General features: G+C 54.2%; 1 protein-coding gene across 4 annotated transcripts; it reads right to left on the reverse strand.

Moving 5' to 3' along the window:
• Positions 1 to 1074: 1074 nt before the first annotated feature.
• COLGALT1 (collagen beta(1-O)galactosyltransferase 1) lies at positions 1075 to 21921 on the reverse strand. 4 transcript variants are annotated; one of them, XM_032625957.1, is made up of 12 exons: positions 21591 to 21921; positions 20163 to 20273; positions 19328 to 19445; positions 14018 to 14152; positions 12669 to 12873; positions 11116 to 11235; positions 6127 to 6203; positions 5947 to 6053; positions 5547 to 5679; positions 3929 to 4056; positions 2901 to 3146; positions 1075 to 2672 (listed from the first exon to the last, which is right to left on the reverse strand). In XM_032625957.1, the coding sequence occupies exons 1-12, from the start codon at positions 21851 to 21853 to the stop codon at positions 2405 to 2407; spliced, it is 1911 nt and encodes a 636-aa protein (XP_032481848.1). In that variant the 5' UTR covers positions 21854 to 21921; the 3' UTR covers positions 1075 to 2404. The 4 variants fall into 4 exon arrangements, with proteins under 4 accessions (XP_032481848.1, XP_032481849.1, XP_032481851.1 ...); XM_032625958.1 differs by having other exon boundaries at positions 2901 to 3107; positions 21591 to 21919; XM_032625960.1 differs by lacking the exon at positions 21591 to 21921 and adding an exon at positions 21088 to 21208.
• Positions 21922 to 22556: the final 635 nt, after the last annotated feature.

Genomic DNA, 22556 nt, shown 5'->3' on the forward strand with positions numbered 1-22556 from the left:
AACCCAGCAATCCCACCTGTATCAACTTACCCATCTGAAATAAAAACTCCAGGAGGAAAGATGGATTGTATAATACTGTTCATTGCCAGGCTGTGATATTCTTCCATCAGGATGATTGAATAAATGCTGGTCCATCCTGATCACAGCCTATTTTATTGTATGTAACAATCCAAAAAGAGCTGGTAGACATCTGCGCTGATTAGAATGTCTACAATATGTTGTTAAATTTAAAAAGAAAATTGCTGGAAAAAATCCGGGTACAATCTGATCCCGTGTTTATGAAATTAAAATGTGTTGTGTGGGAGAAAAAGAAAAAAGCAGGTTGTAACAGAGTTTATGTAACACGAATCCTCTTTTTCAAAACATGTATATATTTGTACCAGGCAAATGGGTAAGACTGAAAGGTTTGTCACTAAAAAGTTAGGAGTTGTTGTCTCTCAGGACGTGTGGTTTAATTTTGCTTTTTTTGGTTTGCTTAGCTGTATGTTCTCATGTTTCCCCAAGGATCACACACCACCTGTTATTTTGTAAATGCCTAGGGTATATGCCTGCACACCCTAAAAGGGCTTGAGAATCTTGAGAACCCTTATTTGATCCAGAAAACTCAAATGCTGTTGAGGGTGGATAAATGCCCCACCTCCCCCGCCCCTGGGGTGGGACCACTCTGAGGTGCATGCTCTATGCTGCCCCCACCCCGCCGAGTCAATTGCTCACTGGCACCCCCTGGAGGGCTCCTTCCCTCTGCCTCACGTCCCCACCGCCATCAGGGTTTCCTGGGGTCACCTCTCGGATAATTCAAATCCTCATCTTGGGGTCTGTTTTCTGAAGACTCCAAACTATGACAGCCCCTCTCTTCATTCTGTTATCTGACCCCGCAGGATAGAGTGAGGTTGACCATCTGTCGTCCCCGGGCTATTTTGGGGAAGTTTTATGGGGCACACTGGAATCCTGAGGTCTCACTCCCCCCGCCGCACCTGGTTTCCTCCCACATCTTGGCCTGAAGCGGAGGGGTGGGGAATGTGGGTGGTACATAGGTTGTGAGCAGAGCATTGGGCCAAGAAGGGAACACAGATGTATGTGAAAACCAACCAGCAACATTTAATAAAAAAATAAGCAAGCTATCCGGGACCCGACCCGGACAGCAGTTAGTTATCCCTCAGAGAATGAGGCACTGCTGGTGGGCTCTGACATTCGTTTCAGTCTGAAGACCCAGCGAGTCCTCCAGCCTGTGCCGGGGGACGTTCTGCCCAGGCCGTGGGTAGCGCCCCAGTGCAGCGGAGCCCACGCGAGGCCCCAGACGCATGATCCCACCAAAGGCTTGGACAGAGGAACCCCACCGAGCAGGCAGAGGCCACACCTGACGTGCAGGGCAGGGAGGGCAAGCAACTGAGACCAGGAGGGGGAATGGGAGACCCCGCCCCCAGCTTCACCCCTCACCCCCTCCAGGGGGGCCGGGTCTAGCAGGGGGGCCTTGCATGAAGACATGAGGCTGCTGGAACCCATGGCTGCCCCTGGCAAGGGAAGAGCCAGCCCCTCTCCTGGGCGGTGGACAGGGGATGTTATCTGCACACGGCTCGGGCGACGGGGGGTGAGGGGCAATGAATCAAACTCAGTCAACCCCACTGGGAGTCCACGAGCTCAGGCACACAGCCAGCACTCAATAAATGCTTGCCGCGTGAAGAAACGAAAGGACTCCTTCATCTCTGTTGGTGCTCAGAAGCTGACTGAACAGCTGTCATCCTGTTTTGTATCACCAGTGCCCGGCACACAGGAGACGCTCTCTGGATGTGTGGGGAAGAAACCACTTAGGAGTGAAAAGCACCTTGTTTATCTCCAGCCCTAACACAAAGCTCAGCTCCCCGCACACAGCAGGCACTCAGTAAACGCACCGAGTCAGTCAGGACTTTTGTGTCGCAAGTACCAGACACATAGCAGGTGCTCAGTATGTGTCTGAATACATGGAAGTTTACCTCACTGGTCCCGGAGCCTGGAATGGTGCCCAGCATACAGTAGGCACTCAATAAATACTCGAGTGAATTCAAACAGTGAATGTGTATCACGAGTGCCTGCTTCTTGATGGGGGATCGATGACGACCGGATCCATCACCGAGGGAGGGAACAACCATGCCTCATTCGCTGCCAGAACACAGGAACCTGGTGCCCAGTAATCGCTTAAAGTGTTGGGCGCACGAACTGCTACCACCCGATCCACCTGTTCCTGGCATGCAGTAGGCACCTCCGTTAATGCTGCCTGCGTGTACGTGACTGCTGAGCATGGGCTGGCTGGACGCCGCCCTGCGTGGGGAGCCCTCCTTGGCCTGCCAGGGGTCGTCCCCGGCGGGCGGGCGGGGGCCGGGCCAGCGACAGGCTGCTTTGGAGTCATGGCCACCGCCCCTCAGAGCTCTCAGAGCTCATCCCGGGCAGCGCTGTCCAGGGGGGACTGCAGCACGTCAGAGTTCTTGGCCTCGCGGCTCAGGGCCTGCTGCTCGCGCATCTTCTGGGATTTGGCCCGGTCCCAGTCGGTCTTGACGTGCTCATTGTTCCACACGACCGAGGTCTCCGTGTCGCTCACGTACCCGTCGTCCCCTGTGTAGTGTGTGGGGTAGACGAGCAGGGGCTCCACGGAGAAGGCACGCAGGTCCCGAGGGGAGAAGTGGGCCTTGTATTCAGACCTGCAGGGGAGGAGGGGCACGGGGGCCGCGGTGGGTTGGGGGATAAGAGGCGAATGGAGACAGAAGTGGGTGGCAGGGGTGGGGGGAGGGCGGCGGCGAGGGACCAGATGGAGGAAGAAGCAGGCAGAGGAAAAGCCACCTCCCTGGGACCCATGAGCCTCACGCCCCCACCCAGGCCAGCTCCACAGCGAGACCCCAGCCCGCCTGCCCACCGCCACCCCCTCTCACACTGGGTGCTTGTCGAACATGACCGGCAAGAACTCGTCCACGGGCAGCATCTTGGAGAGTGGCCGGGCAGCCAGCAGCTTGCGGGCGCCTTGCAGGGAGATCACGTAGGCCAGCGTCCAGTACGAGTAGTCAGCCTCCACCAGGTTCCTCACGCGGGGCACAGCCTTTTCGGGGTGCTCCACCTGCATCCGCTTCCGGCCCACGTAGCTGGGGTGCAGAACGGGGGCCCAGTCACCTTCCTCCCGCCTGCGCACACAAGAATGCTAACGCAGAGATCCACGGAGCCCCTGTCAGGCCCTGGGGGGGTGGGGAGCGATGAGGAGGCTGGCGTGACTGGACTGGGGTGAGAGCAGGCCCACAGGGGTCTGGGGCCACAGGGAGGGGAGTGGACTTTTTCTGAGGGCGCCAGGGAGGATTTGGAGCTGGGGAGGCTGTGCCACAGGAAGGAGAGCGGAGCTGAGAGGGGAGCTGCTCTGGGTTCAGAGGTCTGTGAGGCAGGTGGGCAGGAGTGAAGGGGAGAAGCTACTGCTCCTATCAACAGCACGGTCCTGAGTCTGAGGCCCAGAACCCAGATCAGGGCCCCGCACGTGGCGCTAGGGGCAGGGGTGGGGTGGCGAGGATGAACCAACCCACCTACATGAGACTCCAAGGGACAGTTCCAGAAATATGCTGGCCATACTCTACCTAGCACTGCTCTGAGACCCAGGTTCCCATGGGCGTAGCCCACTCAGCCAAGCCCCCAGGCTCGGATCAAACCCACCGCAGGCCACATCCCAAGTTCTTTAGCCACGTCCCCAGTCTTCCGGGTCAATTCTTAGCCTTATTCTCTACCCCACAGGCTCCAGTCAAGTCTCCAAACCCTGGACGAGCTGGCAGGCTTCCACCAGGTCCCTAGACCTCTGGGTCAAGAACAAGTTCTCCCGCCAAGCTCCCAAAAGTTGGCCCAACATATTAACCTGCAAAGGCCCTCCGACCTAGAGGCTCTAGGCCACACCTTTGAGCTCTGGCCCCTCCCAGGCTCCACTCACATGAGGTCCCAGTCCAGACCCTCCCGCTCCACATCCTGCATAAGGTTCATTAGGCGCCTCTTGAAGAAGATCTCGAAGCGCAGGTCATCCTCGAACACGAGTGATTTCTGCAGCCTGCGGTCCACAACCTGAGGGAGGAGGCCCTGCTGAGATCTTGGAGAGATCAAAGCCAGGCCTGACCCCGAAGCCAGTCCTGCTTAAAAGCTCTGGGGCATCAGGAGAAAAGCAAACTACTCCCACACACACACACACCACCATCACCAACTGTTGTTGTTGTTTTTTTTGCAGTGCGTGGCCTCTCCCGTTGCGGAGCACAAGCTCTGGACGCGCAGGCTCAGCGGCCATGGCTCACGGGCCCAGCCGCTCCGCGGCATGTGGGATCTTCCCGGACCGGGGCACGAACCCATGTCCCCTGCATCAGCAGGCGGACTCTCAACCACTGCGCCACCAGGGAAGCCCACCACCATCAATTTGGATCTACCTCCTGGCCAAAACTTCCTCCTCACAACTTGGCAGCAGATTCCACAGCCTCACCTCAGCCTGGCTGCTCCTTCCCAACCCAGGGCCTGGGCCTACGCTGTGCCTTTGACACAGAGCACCCTTCCCCCACACAGCAGCAGGTAGGTTCCCTCTCACCCTTCTGGCCTTAGCTCACCTGTCACCTACTCAAGAGGTCCTCCCTATCACCCAAAGCTGCCAGTTGAGGATAATTCATAACCCTGGGCCTCTCCTGTAGATGCCTCTCACTTATTTCATTGTCATTCATTTCTTTGTGGATTCTCATCAGTCTCCCCACCTCCCAGGGCTGTGAGCGCCCTGAAGGGGGCTGGGTCTATCTTGGTGGCTGTCATGTCCCCAGCACCAGCATCAGGCTGGGCACACAGTAGGTCCTTGACAAATGTTCTCAGAATGAATGAACTAGCGAATCTTCACAACTGCCCCTGAAGTTGTGACTCCATCATCTGGGGAAACTGAGGCTCAGATTGGGAAATGCCTTCCTTGCTCACAGAGATCACCCCTCTCAGAGGCAGGGCTGGACTTGAACCTGGATCTCCTCTGGCTCTACAGCTACCTGGACACCGCAATCCCTGCCCCATGACCTCCATGATGAATATCAGAAAAGGAGGGCAACGTGGCTGAGCACCTGTCGCCTCAAACACCAAATGCCCCATCTGGCCTCACGCCTGCTGGTCCCAGGTTCCAGTCCATGCCTGGCATCCTCGCCCATCATAACCTTCCCTTCCAAGGGTGTGTGATGAGCCTCTGGGGCTAACGGGGTACCAACGTGTGGGGTCTGCATTAGTTATCGTCGCCATGGCTATTACTCCTACTAGTAAGCTATGAGCACAGTGCCCAGGCTCTAGGTATTTGACAGTGGGTGCACATGAAGAGGTTTCTCCTGGAGGTCCTGGGCCTCAGACCCTACCTGTTCCTAGAGTCAGGCTTAACCCTCCCCGGACTCAGGCTCCACGTCTGCACAGGAGAAGGACAGCAGCTCACCCACCCAGGGTTCAGGTGACACATTCACTGAAGAGAGAAGACCGTCTGGGATGCAGGTGATTCCCTCCTTGAGCTGTAAAGAAGGCTGAGGAGGGGCCTGCCCCGCTGTGGGACCCACCTCTTTCCAGATGTTATAGTGGCTGAGGAAGCAGCCCAGTTCGCCCTTGGTGAGGGGCCGCCCGTGGTAAGGATCCCGGTAGCCGGGCAGCATCTGGATGCCCAGTGCCTCTACCTGGCTAGTGTTCATGGCTCTGCAAGGGGGGACAGGAGGGGGTCAGTGGAAGACTCTCTCTGCCCGCAATTCCACCATTAGCGACATTCCCCCTTGCCACCCCGCCCCCCAACCCGCACACCCCTCTTGGACCCAATGTGGGCTGCCAGGGCGTGGTCTACACTATGTGCGCAGACCTGCCAGCACCCCGCGCAGGGTCAGACTCACATCCGCTCCACAGCCGCCACCCACCAGGTCCACATGGCCACACGTGGAGCCGCCCCTCCCCCACCGGGGTGGGACTCACTTGCCGTCCACAGCCTCCACCAGCCGGCACTCGATCTCCTGCTCCTGCAGCGCGCGCAGCATACGTTCCCGTCGGTCCTGCCGCCGCTTCAGGTTGATCATGAAGACCTGTGGCCCAGAGCTTTGGTTGGACCCTCCAGGTCGGCTCCCGGCCCCACCCCTGAGGGAAGGCCCAGCCTACCTCGTCAAAGCCCATCTTGTCTGGCGTCTTGGCCGGCACCGAGAGGAACCGCGAGGGCTCCGCGGATGGGTGCTTCACTGGGCGGCAGAGAGAAGCCGAGGGGTCACGGGGGTTATTGGGAAGTCGGGGGGTGTCCAGCCTCCTTCCAACGCCCCCTCCCCACCCTCTGCGGGGCTCCCTGTCATCCCGAGCTCCTCAGCTTGGTGCTGGAAACCCTGTCCGACACAGCCCCGCTCACAACATCAGTGCTAGTCTCTCTCCTCCGCCTCCTACCCACTCTGGCTGTTGGCACTGCTCCAGACTTACCCATCCCCCATTCCTACCTCTGGACCTTTGCACATGCTGGGCCTCTACTGAAATACCCTTCCTTCCTCCCCTCCTCCCCCTGAGTTATCAGCTAAGAGGCCTTCTGGGACGGGGCGGGGGGTGGGTGGGTGGCAGCAGAGGAGTCTCCTGACCTCCCCAGGCTGTCAGGTACCTTTGGGGGTCCCCACAGCGCCTGGGCTTCCGTCAAAGCCTCATTCTGCTGTCCTACCTCCCCGGCTCCCTGATTATCTCCCATGAGCTCTGCCAGACGGATACCAGGTCCGTTCACTCACACTGGCTCCCTACGCCCAGCACACAGAGCTCGGCACAAACTCATAAACTGAACAAAGGAATGACTTTCCTCATCTATAAAATGGGCTAATAAGTCTCTCAGAGGTTTATGTCATGATCAGTTGCCATGAAATCACACACATTGTTTTGGGTTAAACTGTATCCTCCCCAAAAAGATACTTTGGCATCTTGACACTCTGGTACCTCAGAATGTGACCTTATTTAGAAAATAGGATCTTTAATGAGGTCATTAGGGTGGGTCCTAAGCAGTTTGACTGGGGTCCTTATAAAAATGGGAAATTCAGATACAGAGATACACACAGAAGGTAGACGGTGTGAAGACATACAGGGAGAAGATGGCCATGTGACTGGAGTGACACATCTACGAGCCCAGGTATGCCAAGAATTTCAGGGTGTTCGCGATCGTTCCCCTTTTAGCTGCTGTGAGCAGTGCTCAGACCATATCCCCGGGGCCCTGTCTTGGTACATCCCTGACGGTTTTCCACAGAAGGATCAGATCCAAGGGGACTGTGAACCTGGTGAGGCTCCCGGTCATCTACCAGGCTGGCCCAGAAAAGGTGAGTGTGGCATCTGCCTCCCCAAGAACAAAGGCCCTGTGTGAGCTCAAAGGACAGACACAGGCCCCTCTGTCTGGGAGAAGCCTGGGCAAGGCCCAGGGTCAACCTGGCGCCTCCCACCTCGCAGCCTGGGCCTCCTCCAGGGACACTGTGCCCTGGGGTTTCTTCCTATCCAGGGCCCGTCACAGCTCCCTGCCACCCCCTGTCCTCCTCAGGGGAGCCTAGGACCCAAGGGCGAGGCTTTGGGATCTGAAGACTCAAATTCAAATCCCAGGTGCCCTTTCCCTCTCTTTCTCAGCCTCTGCCTGCCCGCTTGGGTGTGGATGGTGAAAGGACCTGCTGATGGGAAGTGGGGGTATCTCTTCATTCTTTCTCATCAGTTCTGGGAAAATGGAGCATATTAGGTCCAGAAGGAGCAACACAATGCAGCCTTTCCAGAGAGCCACGTCAAAAAATGTAACACGGGCTTCCCTGGTGGCGCAGTGGTTGAGAGTCCGCCTGCCGATGCAGGGGACACGGGTTCGTGCCCCGGTCCGGGAAGATCCCAAATGCCGCGGAGCAGCTGGGCCCGTGAGCCATGGCCGCTGAGCCTGCGCTTCCGGAGCCTGTGCTCCGCAACGGGAGGGGCCACAACAGTGAGAGGCCCACGTACCGCAAAAAATAAAAAATATAACACCCCTTAGACCCATCATAGGGTGAAGAATTAAACTTGACCACAGAGAGGTCTGGCCTTTGCTCCCAGATCCTGGGAGGCTGAAGCCCTTGGAAATGTCTTTGTTTATCTCAGGGCTTGGGCCATACTGGGTATGTATGCCAACAGTGTGATTTAGGGTGGAGGTCTTGGGCTACTTGCTATTGGCTCAATTTCTGCAGGGACTGGAGATGGAGGTTAGCCATGTGGCAACCATCTGTATCTGTGTGTAGGAGCCCCAGTAAAAACACTGGACATGGAGGCTTGGGAAGCATCCCTGGTTGGCAGTACACCATGCATGTTGTCACATACTAGTTCTAGGAGAAGCAAGCACTGTCCATATGACTCCACGGGAAGGGACAGGGACAATAGGAATCTCTGTGCTTGGAACGCTCCTGGATGCTGCCCCATCACCTTTTCCCTTTGCTGATTTTAATTTGTGTCCTTTGGCTGTAATAAATTGTAACTGTGAGTATAACAGCTTCCAGTGAGTTCTGAGTCCCTCTCGTGAACTATCAAACCTGAACATGGTCTTGGGGACCCCAGATTTTGCAACTGGTATAAGAAGTGAAGGCAACCTTGTGGATATTCCCTAACTTTGCACCCACTGATGCATGTCTAGAACTCTCTCGCACATGGCAATGTTGGGAAAAATGGGAAATGCCCCCCATGCCGCTCAGGAGAAGACTGATAAAGTGACACATGACACAGCCAAGAGTGAATAAATCTGTGGTTGAACATCTAAATGGAATACTACACAGCAAGACAAGAGAACGAGCCACAGCCACACGCAGCAGCCGGCGACAGCACAGACGCGGACACCGGGCAGAAGACACCACGCTTGAGCAGCTTGACTGATGTGAAGCACAAGAAGGGAAAAAACCCGTCAGCTGGTGGAATCACAACAGTTGGGGACCCCGGGGAGGGCCAGAGCCTGGCCAGCGTCTGGTGACAAGGATATTAAAAACAGAGAACGTCGAGCTCCGAGAGGGAATGCAGGCTTCCTCACTGTTTTCCACATAGCTTGCCCTATGCACCTCCTGCATCTGCCTGTCTCTAAGTAGTTTTAGATATTTTTTGGTTGTTTATTTTTTGGTTGTTTATTTTTTAATTGGGCACAGACTGATCAATAAAAACATAACATTGAAAAAAAATTTTAGTAAAAAAATTAAAAAATAAAATAAAAACAGTCATCATGTTTTTATGATGACTACATAATATCTACACACATATGACCTGTCACTGCTGTGTGTGCTAAAACTCAAAGAACAGGATTTACACTGAGCCAAGTTTATGGGGCCAGCTGGGAGAGACACCCCATAGTCCATGAGCAGGTAGGGTAGGAAGCTGCTGGATTCCCCACACACAGAGGGCAGCGCTCTGAGCTTTTCTGTAAGCCTGAAATTTCATCGTAAGAAAGATTTTTTTCTTCTTTGGGCCATACCGCACGGCTTGCGGGATCTCAGTTTCCTGACTAGGGATCAAACCGGTGCCCCCTGCAGTGGAAGCGCAGAGTCTTAACCACTGGACCGCCAGGGAAGTCCTGAAAGATTTTTGAACACATGAGAAATCACATGCACAGCCCGGGAACAGGTACCCACAAAGAGGTGGAGAAAATGGTGGTTTTCACTAGAACTGTAAGGAAGGATTCGCACAAATATCTGAAACCTCCAGACCCTCCTTCCGTCTGGTTCTGTGTGACTTGCTCTGGTGCTTGGGAAACAGGAAAATATTCACGCTTCTGTTGGGCCTTCCGTTTATAACGGCAGCGTAAACAGTCTTCTGGCCAAAAATAACGACGGAAATATATGTGAAAAGTTAAACTAGGAAAACTATGGCAGCCTGGAGAAGCTTCTCGGGGTCTGCTCGCCCACAGGAGTTGGCAAGAGGCAGAGACCCACTTCTTAAGACTACAGCCTGGTGGGTTTGCCAGGCTGAGCGTGGGCAACTACATGGGACAGACACTTGGGGGTTGCGGGGGTCTTCACCCTGATGACCTTGCAGCCTCCAGGTGTCACTTCAAAAGACCCCAAAGCCCCCACAAAACAAAGGCAGGGTGTCATTCCACCTTCAGCCACAAGGGGGAGCCACAGACAGAAACGGATCAGAGCCAGGCGTGGGGGCGGGGGCGGTGGTCGGGGAGCGGCACGGACTGAACCTCAGGGCGGGGGCCTGGCCCTCCAAGGCTCTCTCCATCTGTGCAGTGGGAGGTACAGCCATGCTGCTTCACAGGCCGTCAGAGGATGTGGTCAGCACAGGGCAAGGCCCCCATGGAAGAGGACGCCGTACCACTGTCCGGTTGCTTCAGAGACCCTCAGCCGGGGCAGAATCCCCTCCTCAAGCAGCATCAATGGCAGCTCGGACCTATGCATTCAGCCCACCTCACCAGAGGGACAGCTGCTAGTTTAATAGTCTACGGATTTATTTGAATATCTGTTAGAGAGACATGAGTTTGCAACCACGGTAAAAATATGTAGTCTCCTTTTTAAAATGTATTCAAGTTAAAAAAAAAAAAAGTGTCCGTTAAGATAGATATTAAACAAACAATAGTGGGTCTGGAGGTTGGCAGGGACATGAGTGACAAAATGGCCCGAAATGGCTGTGTCCTAGATGCTGCCATGCACATGCAGGGTCATCAGTGAAACCTGTTGCCCTCACTGCTCCTACACCCTCCATGGCTCCTGACTGCCCCGGGGGAAAAGGCCCGCTCCTCAGCCGAATGTCTGAGGCCTCTGCCCTGGCCCTGCCTGCCAGCCCTGCCCAGCTCACCAGCCCCACTTCTGTCCCGCCGACCTCACCTGTTTCCTGAGCTCACAGCCCCTCCAGCCTCCCGGCCTCCGCATGTGCTGCTCCCTCCGGCTGCAATCCTCTTATCGGCTAACTCCTACTTACCCTGCATCTTAATGCCACCTCCGCCAGAAAGCCCACCCTCATTTCCCCAAGCATGCCGTGCACAGCTGCTTGCAAGCCAGCACTCTGTGAGAGGGGGGACAACCATCCACACTGGGTTCCCAGTGCCCGGCAAAGAGACTGGCGCCGAGCAGACAGTCAGTGTTCACAGATGTGAGATGGCAGGGAGAGGGAGGCGACTCAGCCCTCCCAGGTTGGCGCAGGCAGACTCACCCATGACCTCCAGCTGCACGTGCATGAAGCTCTCGGCCTCATCCTGGAGGGTGCTGTGTGCCCGCAGTGGCACCGGCAGAAAGCCATACACCTCCTTGTTGCAGACGTACATCTGGATCTCTGGGGCCAAGGAAACCACAATCAAAATTGAAAACAGAGCAGTAAGGCAGTGGAGGCAACCTCCGAACAGAGCATAAGCCTCACAGCCCAGCACGGGGCCAGAGCGTAAATGGGTCCAGCTGTTCCCAGCAACCGGCAGAGAACCCCTTGGCGCTCCATCTGGGAATTGGAGCCAGAACAGGGGTTCGCAGTGCCAAAAAACTCCAGAACTGTTAACGAGCGCCTTGCACCAGTACTGACTCAGTCCCTGCAGGATTCCATGACAAAGCAAACCACAAAACTGCGGGTGAACAGTAAAGATGCACATTTATGCACAAAAATGAGATGCAGTTGGACAAACCATGAGTTACATTATCTCTGTGTTATTCCTTTTCTGAATGGTTTCAAATTTTATAATGAGTATGTATCTTTTTTTAAAGTGATAAACCCAACGAAAACGATTTTCATTGAAGGGCCAGACAGTAAGTACTTAGGTCTGTGGGCCAAACAGTTCTGTCTCAACAACTCAAGTCTGCCCTTGGACCGTGCCCAGAGAGGGCGTGGAAGCTCTGCGCCCCTTCCCCCAAATCTTGCCCCGTGCATCTCTTCCTCCAGGTTGTTCCCCAGTTATATCCTTGTATAATAAACAGTAACCTAGTGAGTAAACAGGTTTCCCGAGTTCTGTGAGCCGCTCTTGCAAATTAGCAGAACCCAAGGAAGGAGTCGCGGAAACCTTTGGTTTCTAGCCATTTGGTCAGAAGCACAGGTGACAACCTGGACTTGCAATCAGCATCTGAAGCAGGGTGGGGGACATAGTTTTGTGGGACTGGGCCCTTAACCTGTGGAATCTGAGGCTATCTCCAAGTAGACAGAGCCAGAACCGAGTTGGAATTGAGCTGAATTCTCAGACACCCTGCTGGGGTCCCAGAACTGCTTGTTGGTGTGGGGAATACACCCCCACCTCCACACATAGGAATTGGGTCCAGGAACCCAAAAGACATGCTTAGCTTGCATCCATACGAAAACAGATAGTGGGCAAGATCTGGCCCGTGGGACATATAGTTTGCTGACCCGTGGTTTAAAAATAAATGACAGGTCAGCATATGGCTATGTTTTCTTCCTCTCTAAACTTTTTTTTTTTTTTTTGCCCGAAGTATACAACTAGGGAACAATTATGCTCAATCACAGATATCTGGGGGAATATAGGAAAATATCAAGATGGAAATAACTTTCAATAAGCAGATCTTAAAGACCTGGGGAGTGAAGCCACCCAGCAAAGCCAGGGCTGGAGAGAGAACAGGTCCTGGGGATATCATCTGAACACCTGGATACAGCTGCACCTGAAGTCATCGCTGCACCCTGCAGTTCTGGTTCTGCAAACCTTCTGCGGGCTCAGCACTGGTCCCAAAGAAGCAGAGAGACATCCCATGATGGCAAATCCCCTGTGGGCTCACCTGCCTGTTTGCAGGAGAAGGCAAAAACAATGATGTCATCGAAGGACCAGGTATAGTCAGGGTGGGGAGGGTAGAATGCCAAGTTCCTGGATGCCGCCTTCCTCAGGTCAATCAGGAAGGTCGAGTGCACCATGGGGACTGCAAAGCAGCCCCGGCGGTCCCGCTTGCGGATGGGGATGTAGGCAGGCGTGCGCTTGTAGTAGCCCTGTGGGGAGGTGGGCAGATTTTTGCATGGGGGTCCCTAAAGGTGAGGCTGGAGGCCCGGGACAACAGGAGGCACAGAACACCCGGAGAGTAAGACTGGGTGCCAGTTTGTGGCTGTGGTGGGCACTCCCTGAGCACAGGGCTCTGAGCAGGGCCTGTCAGTCTCCAACCCCAGAGCCTCAGTTGCTGGGCAATGGCACAGAAACCCAGGGAAACAGTCCGTCATTTGCAGACCCAGCTCAATACTTCTGATCAGAAAAGCAGCATTTGAGAAAGGAAATTAAAAAGCTGAAAAAGGGACTGGATATTTGAGATCCATTTATTTTAAAATTAAACATCAGAAGTGGGACTTCAAGAAAGTCGGGGGGCAATCTTTTAGAAGTTTTAAAAGCTTCTGGAACAGTCCTCTCCCTTCCTCCTACCCTTTACGAACTGGAATTGTTAGCATATGACATTTAGATTTCTATGACATACTTTAAAATATAGAAACCACTGAATTATTCACTTTAAAATGGTGAACTTTATATTTTATGAATTACACATCAATTCAAAACAAAAAGATAGGAGGAGATAGGATGGGTCAGCATCCTGGCTCTAGCCACCTAGCCCCCTTCCCCTGGCACAGCCCTGCTCCATCACCGGCCCCTCACTCTCCCTGGCTTTGCCTAAAACCCCACCCTCATCACTGGGTGGGACAATCAGAACCTGACATTTTCCTGACTTCAGTAATTGGTTCAGGGGTAGGAGGAAACTGGACAAGGTTCAATCAAAGTAGACTTTGGTTGAATGCTGCTGAGATCATTCCCCAGGAGTCTGAAAATGAAGCCACACAAGGGATGGAGGAAGAGGAATATTGTTTGAACACCTGGATCAAGCTGTGCCTGAAGTCCCGTCCTGGCATCATCACGTCATGGCTATGTGAGCACAGGCAAGTCACTTCCTCTCTCTGCATTTGTGTTTCTGCCTCAGTAATGGGTGTAGGGGCAGGGGGCACACAATCGTAGACCCTCCCTCAAGGTCTATTTAAGGATTATCACAACAGTGTTTATCAAATGCTCACCACGAGGCAGTGTGAGGTTAAGTTAGACTCCAAATCCAGCCCCCAGCACCCGCAGGCCCCTGCCCTACCATGGTAACCCCCTGACCTGGGAGGTCATCCCACACCAGAAGTTGGAGTATGCAGCCCGGGAATCCAGCATGGGGGCCACCACCGTCTTGTTCTCAGCGATGAGCAGGGTCAGCGTGTCAGGGTTGAGAATCAGGTTGTCCGCGTCCACAAACTGCAAAACACCCGGCATGGCATCAGTGCGGGCTGCCAGAGTGAGCCGGGCTAGGCCACAGCTTGGAACAGCTGGGGCAGAGGCCGGAGCCCTGGGGAGGGGGGGCACCTGGAATAGCACGTGCGGCCCTGGAAGCCACCTGCTCTCAACGGACAGCTCTGCCCTAAGTCACCAGCAGGGTTACGTTCACACAATGAAATACACGACACTGCAAGAGAAGGGACGGACCACACAGCACGAAGCGACACAAATGGGTCCCACACACGGTGCTGGTGAGCCACGGGAAGTGACAGTGGGTGCATCACGTGGCTACTTTTTTTGTTTTTGCGGTACGCGGGCCTCTCACTGTTGTGGCCTCTCCCGTTGCGGAGCACAGGCTCCGGACGCGCAGGCTCAGCGGCCATGGCTCACGCGCCCAGCCGCTCCGCGGCATGTGGGATCTTCCCGGACCGGGGCACGAACCCGTGTCCCCTGCATCGGCCGGCGTAATCTCAACCACTGCGCCACCAGGGAAGCCCACGTGGCTCCGTTTATGGGAACTTTTAAGATGGGCAGCACTGGTCAGTGAGGAGGACAGTCGGGGCTGGGAGGACCACACTTTTTTCTATGTAAGTGAAGTGCCAACAAAAAAATTCCTAAAAATAGGATCTTTACATTAGGCTTTTTTTTTTTTTTTTTTTTTTAACACCTTGAATGTTGGGGTAAAAAGATGATAACTTGTTTGCTGCAGCCTGGAAGGAAACTCAGCAACCCATGAACAGGGTCATCACGGTGGGGGGGTGCCTGCTTGTCCCCCCAGAACCGTTATGTCACCAACACCTTCCAGAAAGGCCACACCAGAATATTCATGGCAGGGTTGTTCATCACACAAACCGGGAACGACCCAGGAGTCTAGCAGTGGAGAACCAGCTACAGAAACTTTGGCCCTGCCCTGCTGTCCCTTTGCAGAATGTGTTGAGACAACTGAAAAATCAAGCCACAGAAAACAATTAGGTAAGGACGTTCCTGTCTACCGGGATGTGAAAACACACCCAACATGATATATTATACAACTATTAGGAGGCGGGTTTTTTTTTAATGCATTTGGTCCACAGATATGTTTTCTGTTACCCATGCAGGGTTTTTCTGTTTTTTAAAAAAATTTATTTATTTTATTTACTTATTTTTGGCTGTGTTTGGTCTTCGTTGCTGCGCGCGGGCTTTCTCTAGTTGAGGCGAGTGGGGGTTACTCTTCATTGCGGTGCGCGGACTTCTCACTGTGGTGGCTTCTCTTGTTGCGGAGCACAGGTTCTAGGAGTGTGGGCTTCAGTAGTTGTGGCTCGCAGGCTCAGTAGTTGTGGCTCCCAGGCTCTAGAGCGCAGGCTCAGCAGTTGTGGCGCACGGGCTTAGCTGCTCCGCGGCATGTGGGATCTTCCTGGACCAGGGCTCAAACCCGTGTCCCCTGCGTTGGCAGGTGGATTCTTAACCACTGCGCCGTCAGGGAAGCTCCCTGTGCAGGACTTTTAGAACGTATGAATCACTTGCTATAAACAGGAGCAAAAACCAGAATCCCTGCCTTCTCCAGCAACGTGGGAAGGGCATTCCCACGTGGCAAGCCCCAGCTGGAGACGGGAGGTGGCTGCCCCTTGGGACAAGCCGTGCGGTCCTGTTATGTTCCTGCCCAGACCCCCGTGGACATTTGAATTGGTGACCTTGGAATATAGATGCAGTGAAAACAGCCAGAACCGTCTGGCAGTTCCTCCGAAAGTGAAACATGGAGTTACGGCAATTCCAGTCCTAGGTACAGACTGAGAGAACTGGAAACAGGAACTCGAACAGACGTCTGCACGCCACGTTTATAGCAGCCTTATCCACAGAAGACAAGCTGTGGAAACAACCTAAGTGTCCACTGACGGATGAATGGATAAACAAAACGTGGTCCATCCATACAATGGAATATCACTCAGCCAGAAAGAGGAGTGAAGCACTGACACACGCTACAACCCGGATGAACCCTGAAAACATCAGGCTGAGTGAAGCCAGACCCAGAAGCCTACATAGCGTATGATCCTGTTTATGTGAAATGTCTAGAGCAGGCAAATCCACAGAAACAGACAGCAGATTAGCAGTCACCAGGGGCTGGGGGAGGGGATGCAGAGTGACCGCTCATGGGCACAGGGTTTCCTTTGGGGTGATGGAAACTAGTTTTGGAAGCACACAGAATGAAAAAACACAGCCAGAGAGCGAGCCTCTCTGGGAGGTACGACTACAAGGGATGATTTTTTTCTTTCTTTCCAAGCTTCTTCTTGTTTCTTGTATATTTTCTTACAAGTAACACCCACAGTGTTTGTAAAAAGAGAAAAAAAGAGGCCATTTTAATAATAATTTTAAAACACTAGATAAATGATTTCACGTTCCAATATGGATTACTTAAGTCCCCGATTACAAAAATATATGGTATGTCAAAAGCTGCTTTGAGTTCTGAACCAAAGCCTTGAGTTCCACCCAGGTTTGCTGAGAGAAAAAAGCGAAAACCAGTCAACGTCAAACAACGTAAGCAAAACCCAGGGAAGCAGACAAGGTGGCCCTGGGCTCGACGGTTCTGGGAGGTTCGAGCCCCACCTCTGTTCTTCACTGTTTCTGAGACCCCACCCAGCAGGCTGTCACTTCTCTCTCTAAGCCTCCACTTTCCCATCTATAAAATGGTCTGAGAAAGCACCAACTCACAGGGATCCCAGGAGGAGCCTGTTCCATCCTTCTTCCTCCCAGGAGATGGCTCCGTCCTCCCCACAAGGTTCAGGCCAGGACGTGAGGTCCTTCCAGCACCCACACATCCAGCAGGGCCTGTCCCCTTGGCCTCAGAACACATCCTGAACCCACAGCCCCATACAGGCCCCCACCCTGGCCTCCTGCTGCACGCTCCCTCTTGCCCCACAGGCCCTGCTCCCCACGGCAGCCACAGGGACTTCAGAAAATCAGAAATGAGAACCTAGCCCTCTCCTGTTCACACACCCTCAATGGCTCCCCATTACCTTCAAAGTAAAAGCCGTATCCCTCCCTTGGCCTGAATAGTCCGGCCCCCACCTACCACCTCAGCATTACCCCCTCCATCACCCCACTCTGGTTACACTGGCCTCCTTGCCAGTCCTTGAATGCCCCAGGCTTGCTCTCTGCTCTGTTCCCTCTGCCTCGACACTGGCCCCCAGCTCCCGCTGAGGCTGGCTCCTTGGCTCCTTTAGATCTCTGCTAGGGCCCCCTCCTAAGGGAGGCCCCCCAACCCCTGGTACCTGTGGTCGTGACCTTATTTGGAAATTGGGTCTTTGCAGATGTAATTAAGATGAAAATTAAGATGGAGTTCATCCCTCCTACACTGTTGATGGGAATGCAAATTGGTGCAGCCACTATGGAACACAGTGTGGAGGTTCCTCAGAAAACTGAAAATAGAATTACCATATGACCCAGCAATCCCACTCCTGGGCATATTCCCAGACAAACCTGTAATTCCAAAAGATACATGCACCCCTATGTTCACAGCAGCACTATTTACAATAGCCAAGACATGGAAACAACCTAAGTGTCCATCGATAGATAAATGGATAAAGAAGATGTGGTATAAATATACAATGGAATATTACTCAGCCATAAAAAAGAAAAATAATGCCATTTGCAGCCACATGGATGCAACTGGAGATTACCACACTAAGTGAAGTAAGTCAGAAAGAGAAAGGCAAACACCATATGGTATCACTTATACATGCAATCTAAAATACAGCACAAATGAACCTATTTACAAAACAGAAACAGACTCACATATATAGAGAACAGACTTGTGGTTGCCAAGCAGGTGGAGGATGGGGGAGGGAAGGACTGGGAGTGTGGGATCAGCAGATGTAAGCTATTATGCATAGGATGGATAAACAACAAGGTCCTACTGTCTAGCACAGGGAACTATATTCAATATCCTGTGATAAACCATAATGGAAAAGAATATAAAATAAATAAACAAATAAAACAATAATTACTTTTAAAAAAAGATGGGGTTCATAGTGGATTAGGGTAGGCCCTAGATTCGGTGACTGGTGACCTTATAAGAAGAGACCACGTGACCACAAAAGCAGGGACTGGAGTGATGCAGCCACAAGCCAAGGAACACCTGGAGCCCCCAGAAGCTGGAAGAGGCAAGGAAGGACCCTCCCCTAGAATGCAGCCCTGCCTGCACCCTGATTTACACTGCTGGCCTCCAGAGCTGCAAGACAATAAACTTGCATTGTTTTACGCCCGCCAGTGTTGGTGTTTTGTTATGGCAGCCCCAGAACACTGCTGTATCATCAAGTGTCTTTCACAGCACTGGCCACCTTCTGGTATTTCCTCATGCAGTTTTGTTTGCTTTCTGGTCACATCCACCTTTCCTGGGATGCTAGGAAGGTGGGGCTCAGCCTGTGTGATCCTCACTGTGTCCCCAGGGCCCGGCACGAGGAGGGCACAGGGAGTGGACGATAGGTATATGCTGATTAATAAATTAAGAAGGTAGAGACCAAAGCTTGAGGTTTGGCACGTAGATGGAAACCCGCCGTGGGCACTGTCAGGCTGGCATCACTGCATTCAACCTCCGTGGCGAACCAGGCTCAGCTGTCAATGCCCTGCCCATCGCACCAGGGGAGGGGACCATGCCCAGGTCAAGGAGCCAGGCTGAAGGAGCTCACAGGAGACCCGTGATCTGTGGGCACGTAACCCAACATTGCATTCAAAACCTCAACCAGCCCCCTCTTGCCAGAGGCCCAGGAGGAGGAAGTGAAAGTCAGGGCTCAGCAGCTCAGTGTCGCCAAACATCCCCCAGCCCCCGCCCCATCCTCCTGCTTCTTGGAGTGACCCAGAGGTCATCATCGTGGTTGCAGAGAGAACTCACATCACTGGTGATGCTGATAAAAGTGGAGATGACCCGAGTGTGCAACTACAGGGGACACAAAAGCCCACTTGTTCCTGATGATTAAGAATCCAGGTGGCCGAGGATCAAATCCCAGCTCCTCCACTAACCTGCTGTGTTACCTCTGACAACTCACTTCCCTTCTCAGAGTCTCAGTTTCCCCTCTGTAAAATGAGGTTAAGGCTGGTCTCCAAATCCCGCCACTCTGCCTTCCCTTGGATACCCCAGACCTTCGGCTAGGGACCCATGGGTTGGCTGGCCAAGAAACTCACCAGGATGTAATCGGCCCACATGTCCCGGGCCGATTTCAGGGCTGCCTGGCGTAACTTCATGACGTGCTCATAGCGTGAGTCAGACCAGTGTTTGGGGCCCTCCTCGTCTGGGTAGGACCTGTGGAGAGGCAGCTGTGATGTGGGAAGCACAGGGCATTCTTGGAGCCCAGAGAGGTTTGAGCTGGCTGAATGTGGGGTGGTCAAAGAGGGCTTCCTGGAAGAGGGGATGTGTAAGTTGGATCTGAAGGCTGGGAAGAAGCAAGGAGAAAATAGGAGAACGGAGGTGTGTCCCCAGTAGGGGGTACAGCATGTGCAAAGGCCCAGAGGGGAGGGGAAAGGGCCTCTACTGCCTTGCAGAGACATCCCTGAGGGTGAGGGGAGCCACTAGGAGAGAAGACCCAAAGACCTCCCAGACTCCTAATCTGGTCTGGGCAGTGGGTGGGTACAGAAATAAATTCTGAAAGAGTGAAAGGAACCGAAGTCCACATCACTCAGGGGCTCATAGGGACGCTAAGCAGCAGAGCTGACATTGCAGCTGAGTGACACAGGGAACAAAGCAGTGGGCGTCCGCCACAAAGACCAAGGAATGAAGGAATTCCAGGTGGAGCGAACGGCCGGGGCAAAGGTCCAATGGGAGGCTTATGACCCACTGGTGAAGCTGAGGTGGGGTGAGAGTAGCCACAGCCAGCGCTGAAGGCTGCAGAGCTGGGCTAGAGCATCAGGGACTGGGGGCTGGGGGCTGGCCCAGGATGATGGGGAGTCATGGAGGGTGTGTGAGCAGGGGCACAGCCAAGTCCAGCTGGGGGCAGGGGGCAGGGCAAGGCCTGGCACTCACTTGGGCTCCTCTGCCGGCCGCCACTCCACAGAGTGGTACAAACTCTTCATGGCCACCAGCCATTCCCGAAGCACGGCTGACGTGTTGTCTGAGTTGTGGTCCGTGGCCACCCTGCAGACAGAACAGGCCAGTGAGTGAAGTTAGGGAGACCAAGGCAGGACGAGGAGCAGCAAGGCAACAAGGGCTCCCACGACCTGGCTGGGCCTCCCACCAGCTACACAGCCCTGGGCAAGACACTTCCGCGCTCCGTGCCCCAATTTCCTCATCTGTGACACACAGGGTGAGGACAGGACCCACTTCACGGGGCTGCAGAGGGGATTAAAACAAGCTAATTTTGGAAAAACACATTAGATGACGTGCGTACTATGGGGCATCAAGGATCTTATAACCACATTCGCTACTAAATATGTGAGATTTAATTTAAAAATATATATATATCATGCAGCCCTGCCCCACCTTCCTCAATTCTCTCCTATGAGCAATACCACTTTGGAGTGGGCTGTGGTCACTCGTTCATTCAACAAACATTTCTTAAACACCAACTGTGTGCTTGGATTATCCGGCCTGGAGGGAAAAGGAATATTTGGAAGTCTAGTTTGACCATCAGCTGAGAGTTATTCTCCCAAAAGAACTGTTATTTAGTCAACAACAAGGATAGCAACGATGACAATAATAACAGTAATGATAATAATAACCACAGCTCTGGTCACTGATGCCAGGCGCAAGGGCTTCACACTCAGTAACTTGTTCATCTTCAGAGACAACCCAACTAGAATTATATTAGTATCCCCATTTTCCAGATGAAGAAACTGAGGCAGGAAGCGGTAAGTCACCAGTCAGGCTTGTTCATGGCCCTGCCCTATTCTGCTTCTAGGAAGGATCCACTCCCCGCAACCTTTCGCCTTCCGTCCCTTACCCGACCCACCCACTCCAGTAATCAGAAGGCAGGAGGTCCGATTCAGGCTGGGTTCTGGGAGCAATACGGCAGCAGGAGCGTAAAGACGTTCAGTTAGTAGAAGTGCAATGTGGGCCACTGCAACGCCCCAACTGAGGGTGGGGGCGGGTTCTCAGGCTTCCCTTTGAAGCTGTGTGTGCTACCAAGTGGATTGGCGGGTTAGTTCCGGGCAGTGCGGCACGGGTGATCCCGGATATGCCCTAATGCGGGGGCCAGAAGGCAGAACTGTGGCCCGCCCCACCCTAAAGAGACCAGCAGGCAAAGCGCCGTTCCGGCTGGTGCTAATGCGGCAGGGGGAAAGCAAGCAGGAAGGCACGCCTGGGGTTGGCCTGCCCTGATGGGGGGCAGCAAGCAAAAGGCACGCGTAGGGCTGGCCCGCCCCGCCCGGTGCCAGGACAGCGGGCGGGGCGCGGCGTGGACCCGCCGGGATGGGGACAGCAGGCCGGATGCGGGGCCGCGGGCGCCGCGCTCACCACAGAGCTGTGCGGTCCCGGGGGTGCCGCAGCCGCTCGAGCGCGCCCAGCGTGGAAGGCAGCGCGTGGGCCGCGTTGCGCGCCAGCAGCGCGACGAGAACGCGCGGCGCCTGCAGCGGCGACTCGGGGCTCCAGCGCTCCTCTGGGAAGTAGGCGGCGGCGCCCGGCGGGCCCTCCAAAGGTGGCAGCGCCAACAGCAGCAGCAGCAGCAGCACCGGGAGGGGCCGCCCGTGCCCCCGGCATGCGCGTGGGGTCGCCGCCATCGCGCCACGCGTCGCCTTTAAGCCGCTTTTCTGCCGGCGGACGCGGACGGCGCCTTAAAGGGGCCGTGGGGACCCCGCCCCTGCCGCGCGCCTTAAAGGGGAGGAGAGCTCCTGGCGGAGTCAGCCGTCAGGGCCCGCCTCCAAACGGCCTTAAAGACACAAAGTGCCTCCTACCCTCCTCAGAGGCCCACTCGAAGTGACGTCAATCTGCAGGCCTGCCCGGGAAGCCCAGCCTCCCCCGCCCCCCCACCCCAAGACGCTGAGCGCTCTGAACTTGGGTCTGTGCGGTAAAGCCGTCAGACATCAGAATCTGCCCTGCCACCGAGCAGCTGCTCTCGCCAGGATCCCAGCCTGATTCGCCATCAACTTCCATTTGTATAAGACCGGCTGTGTCACGAGTCGAACCTGGATAGTCAGGATCTGGTTTGGGACTCAAGATCTGAGCCTCAGTTTCCTCTGCTGCAACATGGGTTTTACCACTCTAGTTCTCGACCTCCCTGGGATGCCCTCAAGGGTTGTTGAGTACCAAGCGAGTGGGCCCTGGCGTCCCCAGACCTGGCTTCAAATCCAGTCCCCAAGTGGGCCGTCTGTGTGAGCCTAAGTTTGTCCATCTGTAAAATGGAGTCAACGACCCCGCAGGCTTGTGTGCAGATGGAACGGGAGGGAGGTGGACGTTTCCAAAGAAATGCTACGAGGGGGCTGT

This window comes from Phocoena sinus, chromosome 3, assembly GCF_008692025.1.
Source record: "Phocoena sinus isolate mPhoSin1 chromosome 3, mPhoSin1.pri, whole genome shotgun sequence".
Lineage (NCBI taxonomy): Eukaryota > Metazoa > Chordata > Mammalia > Artiodactyla > Phocoenidae > Phocoena > Phocoena sinus.

What these genes read in the sequence shown, in the direction of transcription:
- COLGALT1 (XM_032625957.1), bottom strand. Translation starts at nt 21,853, where the DNA reads ATGGCGGCGACCCCACGCGCATGCCGGGGGCACGGGCGGCCCCTCCCG. An exon ending in GTGGAGGCTGTGGACGGCAA is followed by an intron (nt 5,680 to 5,946) that starts GTGAGTCCCACC and finishes CCCCCCTTGCAG; the next exon opens with AGCCATGAACACTAGCCAGG. An exon ending in ACTATAACATCTGGAAAGAG is followed by an intron (nt 4,057 to 5,546) that starts GTGGGTCCCACA and finishes CTCCTCCCTCAG; the next exon opens with GTTGTGGACCGCAGGCTGCA.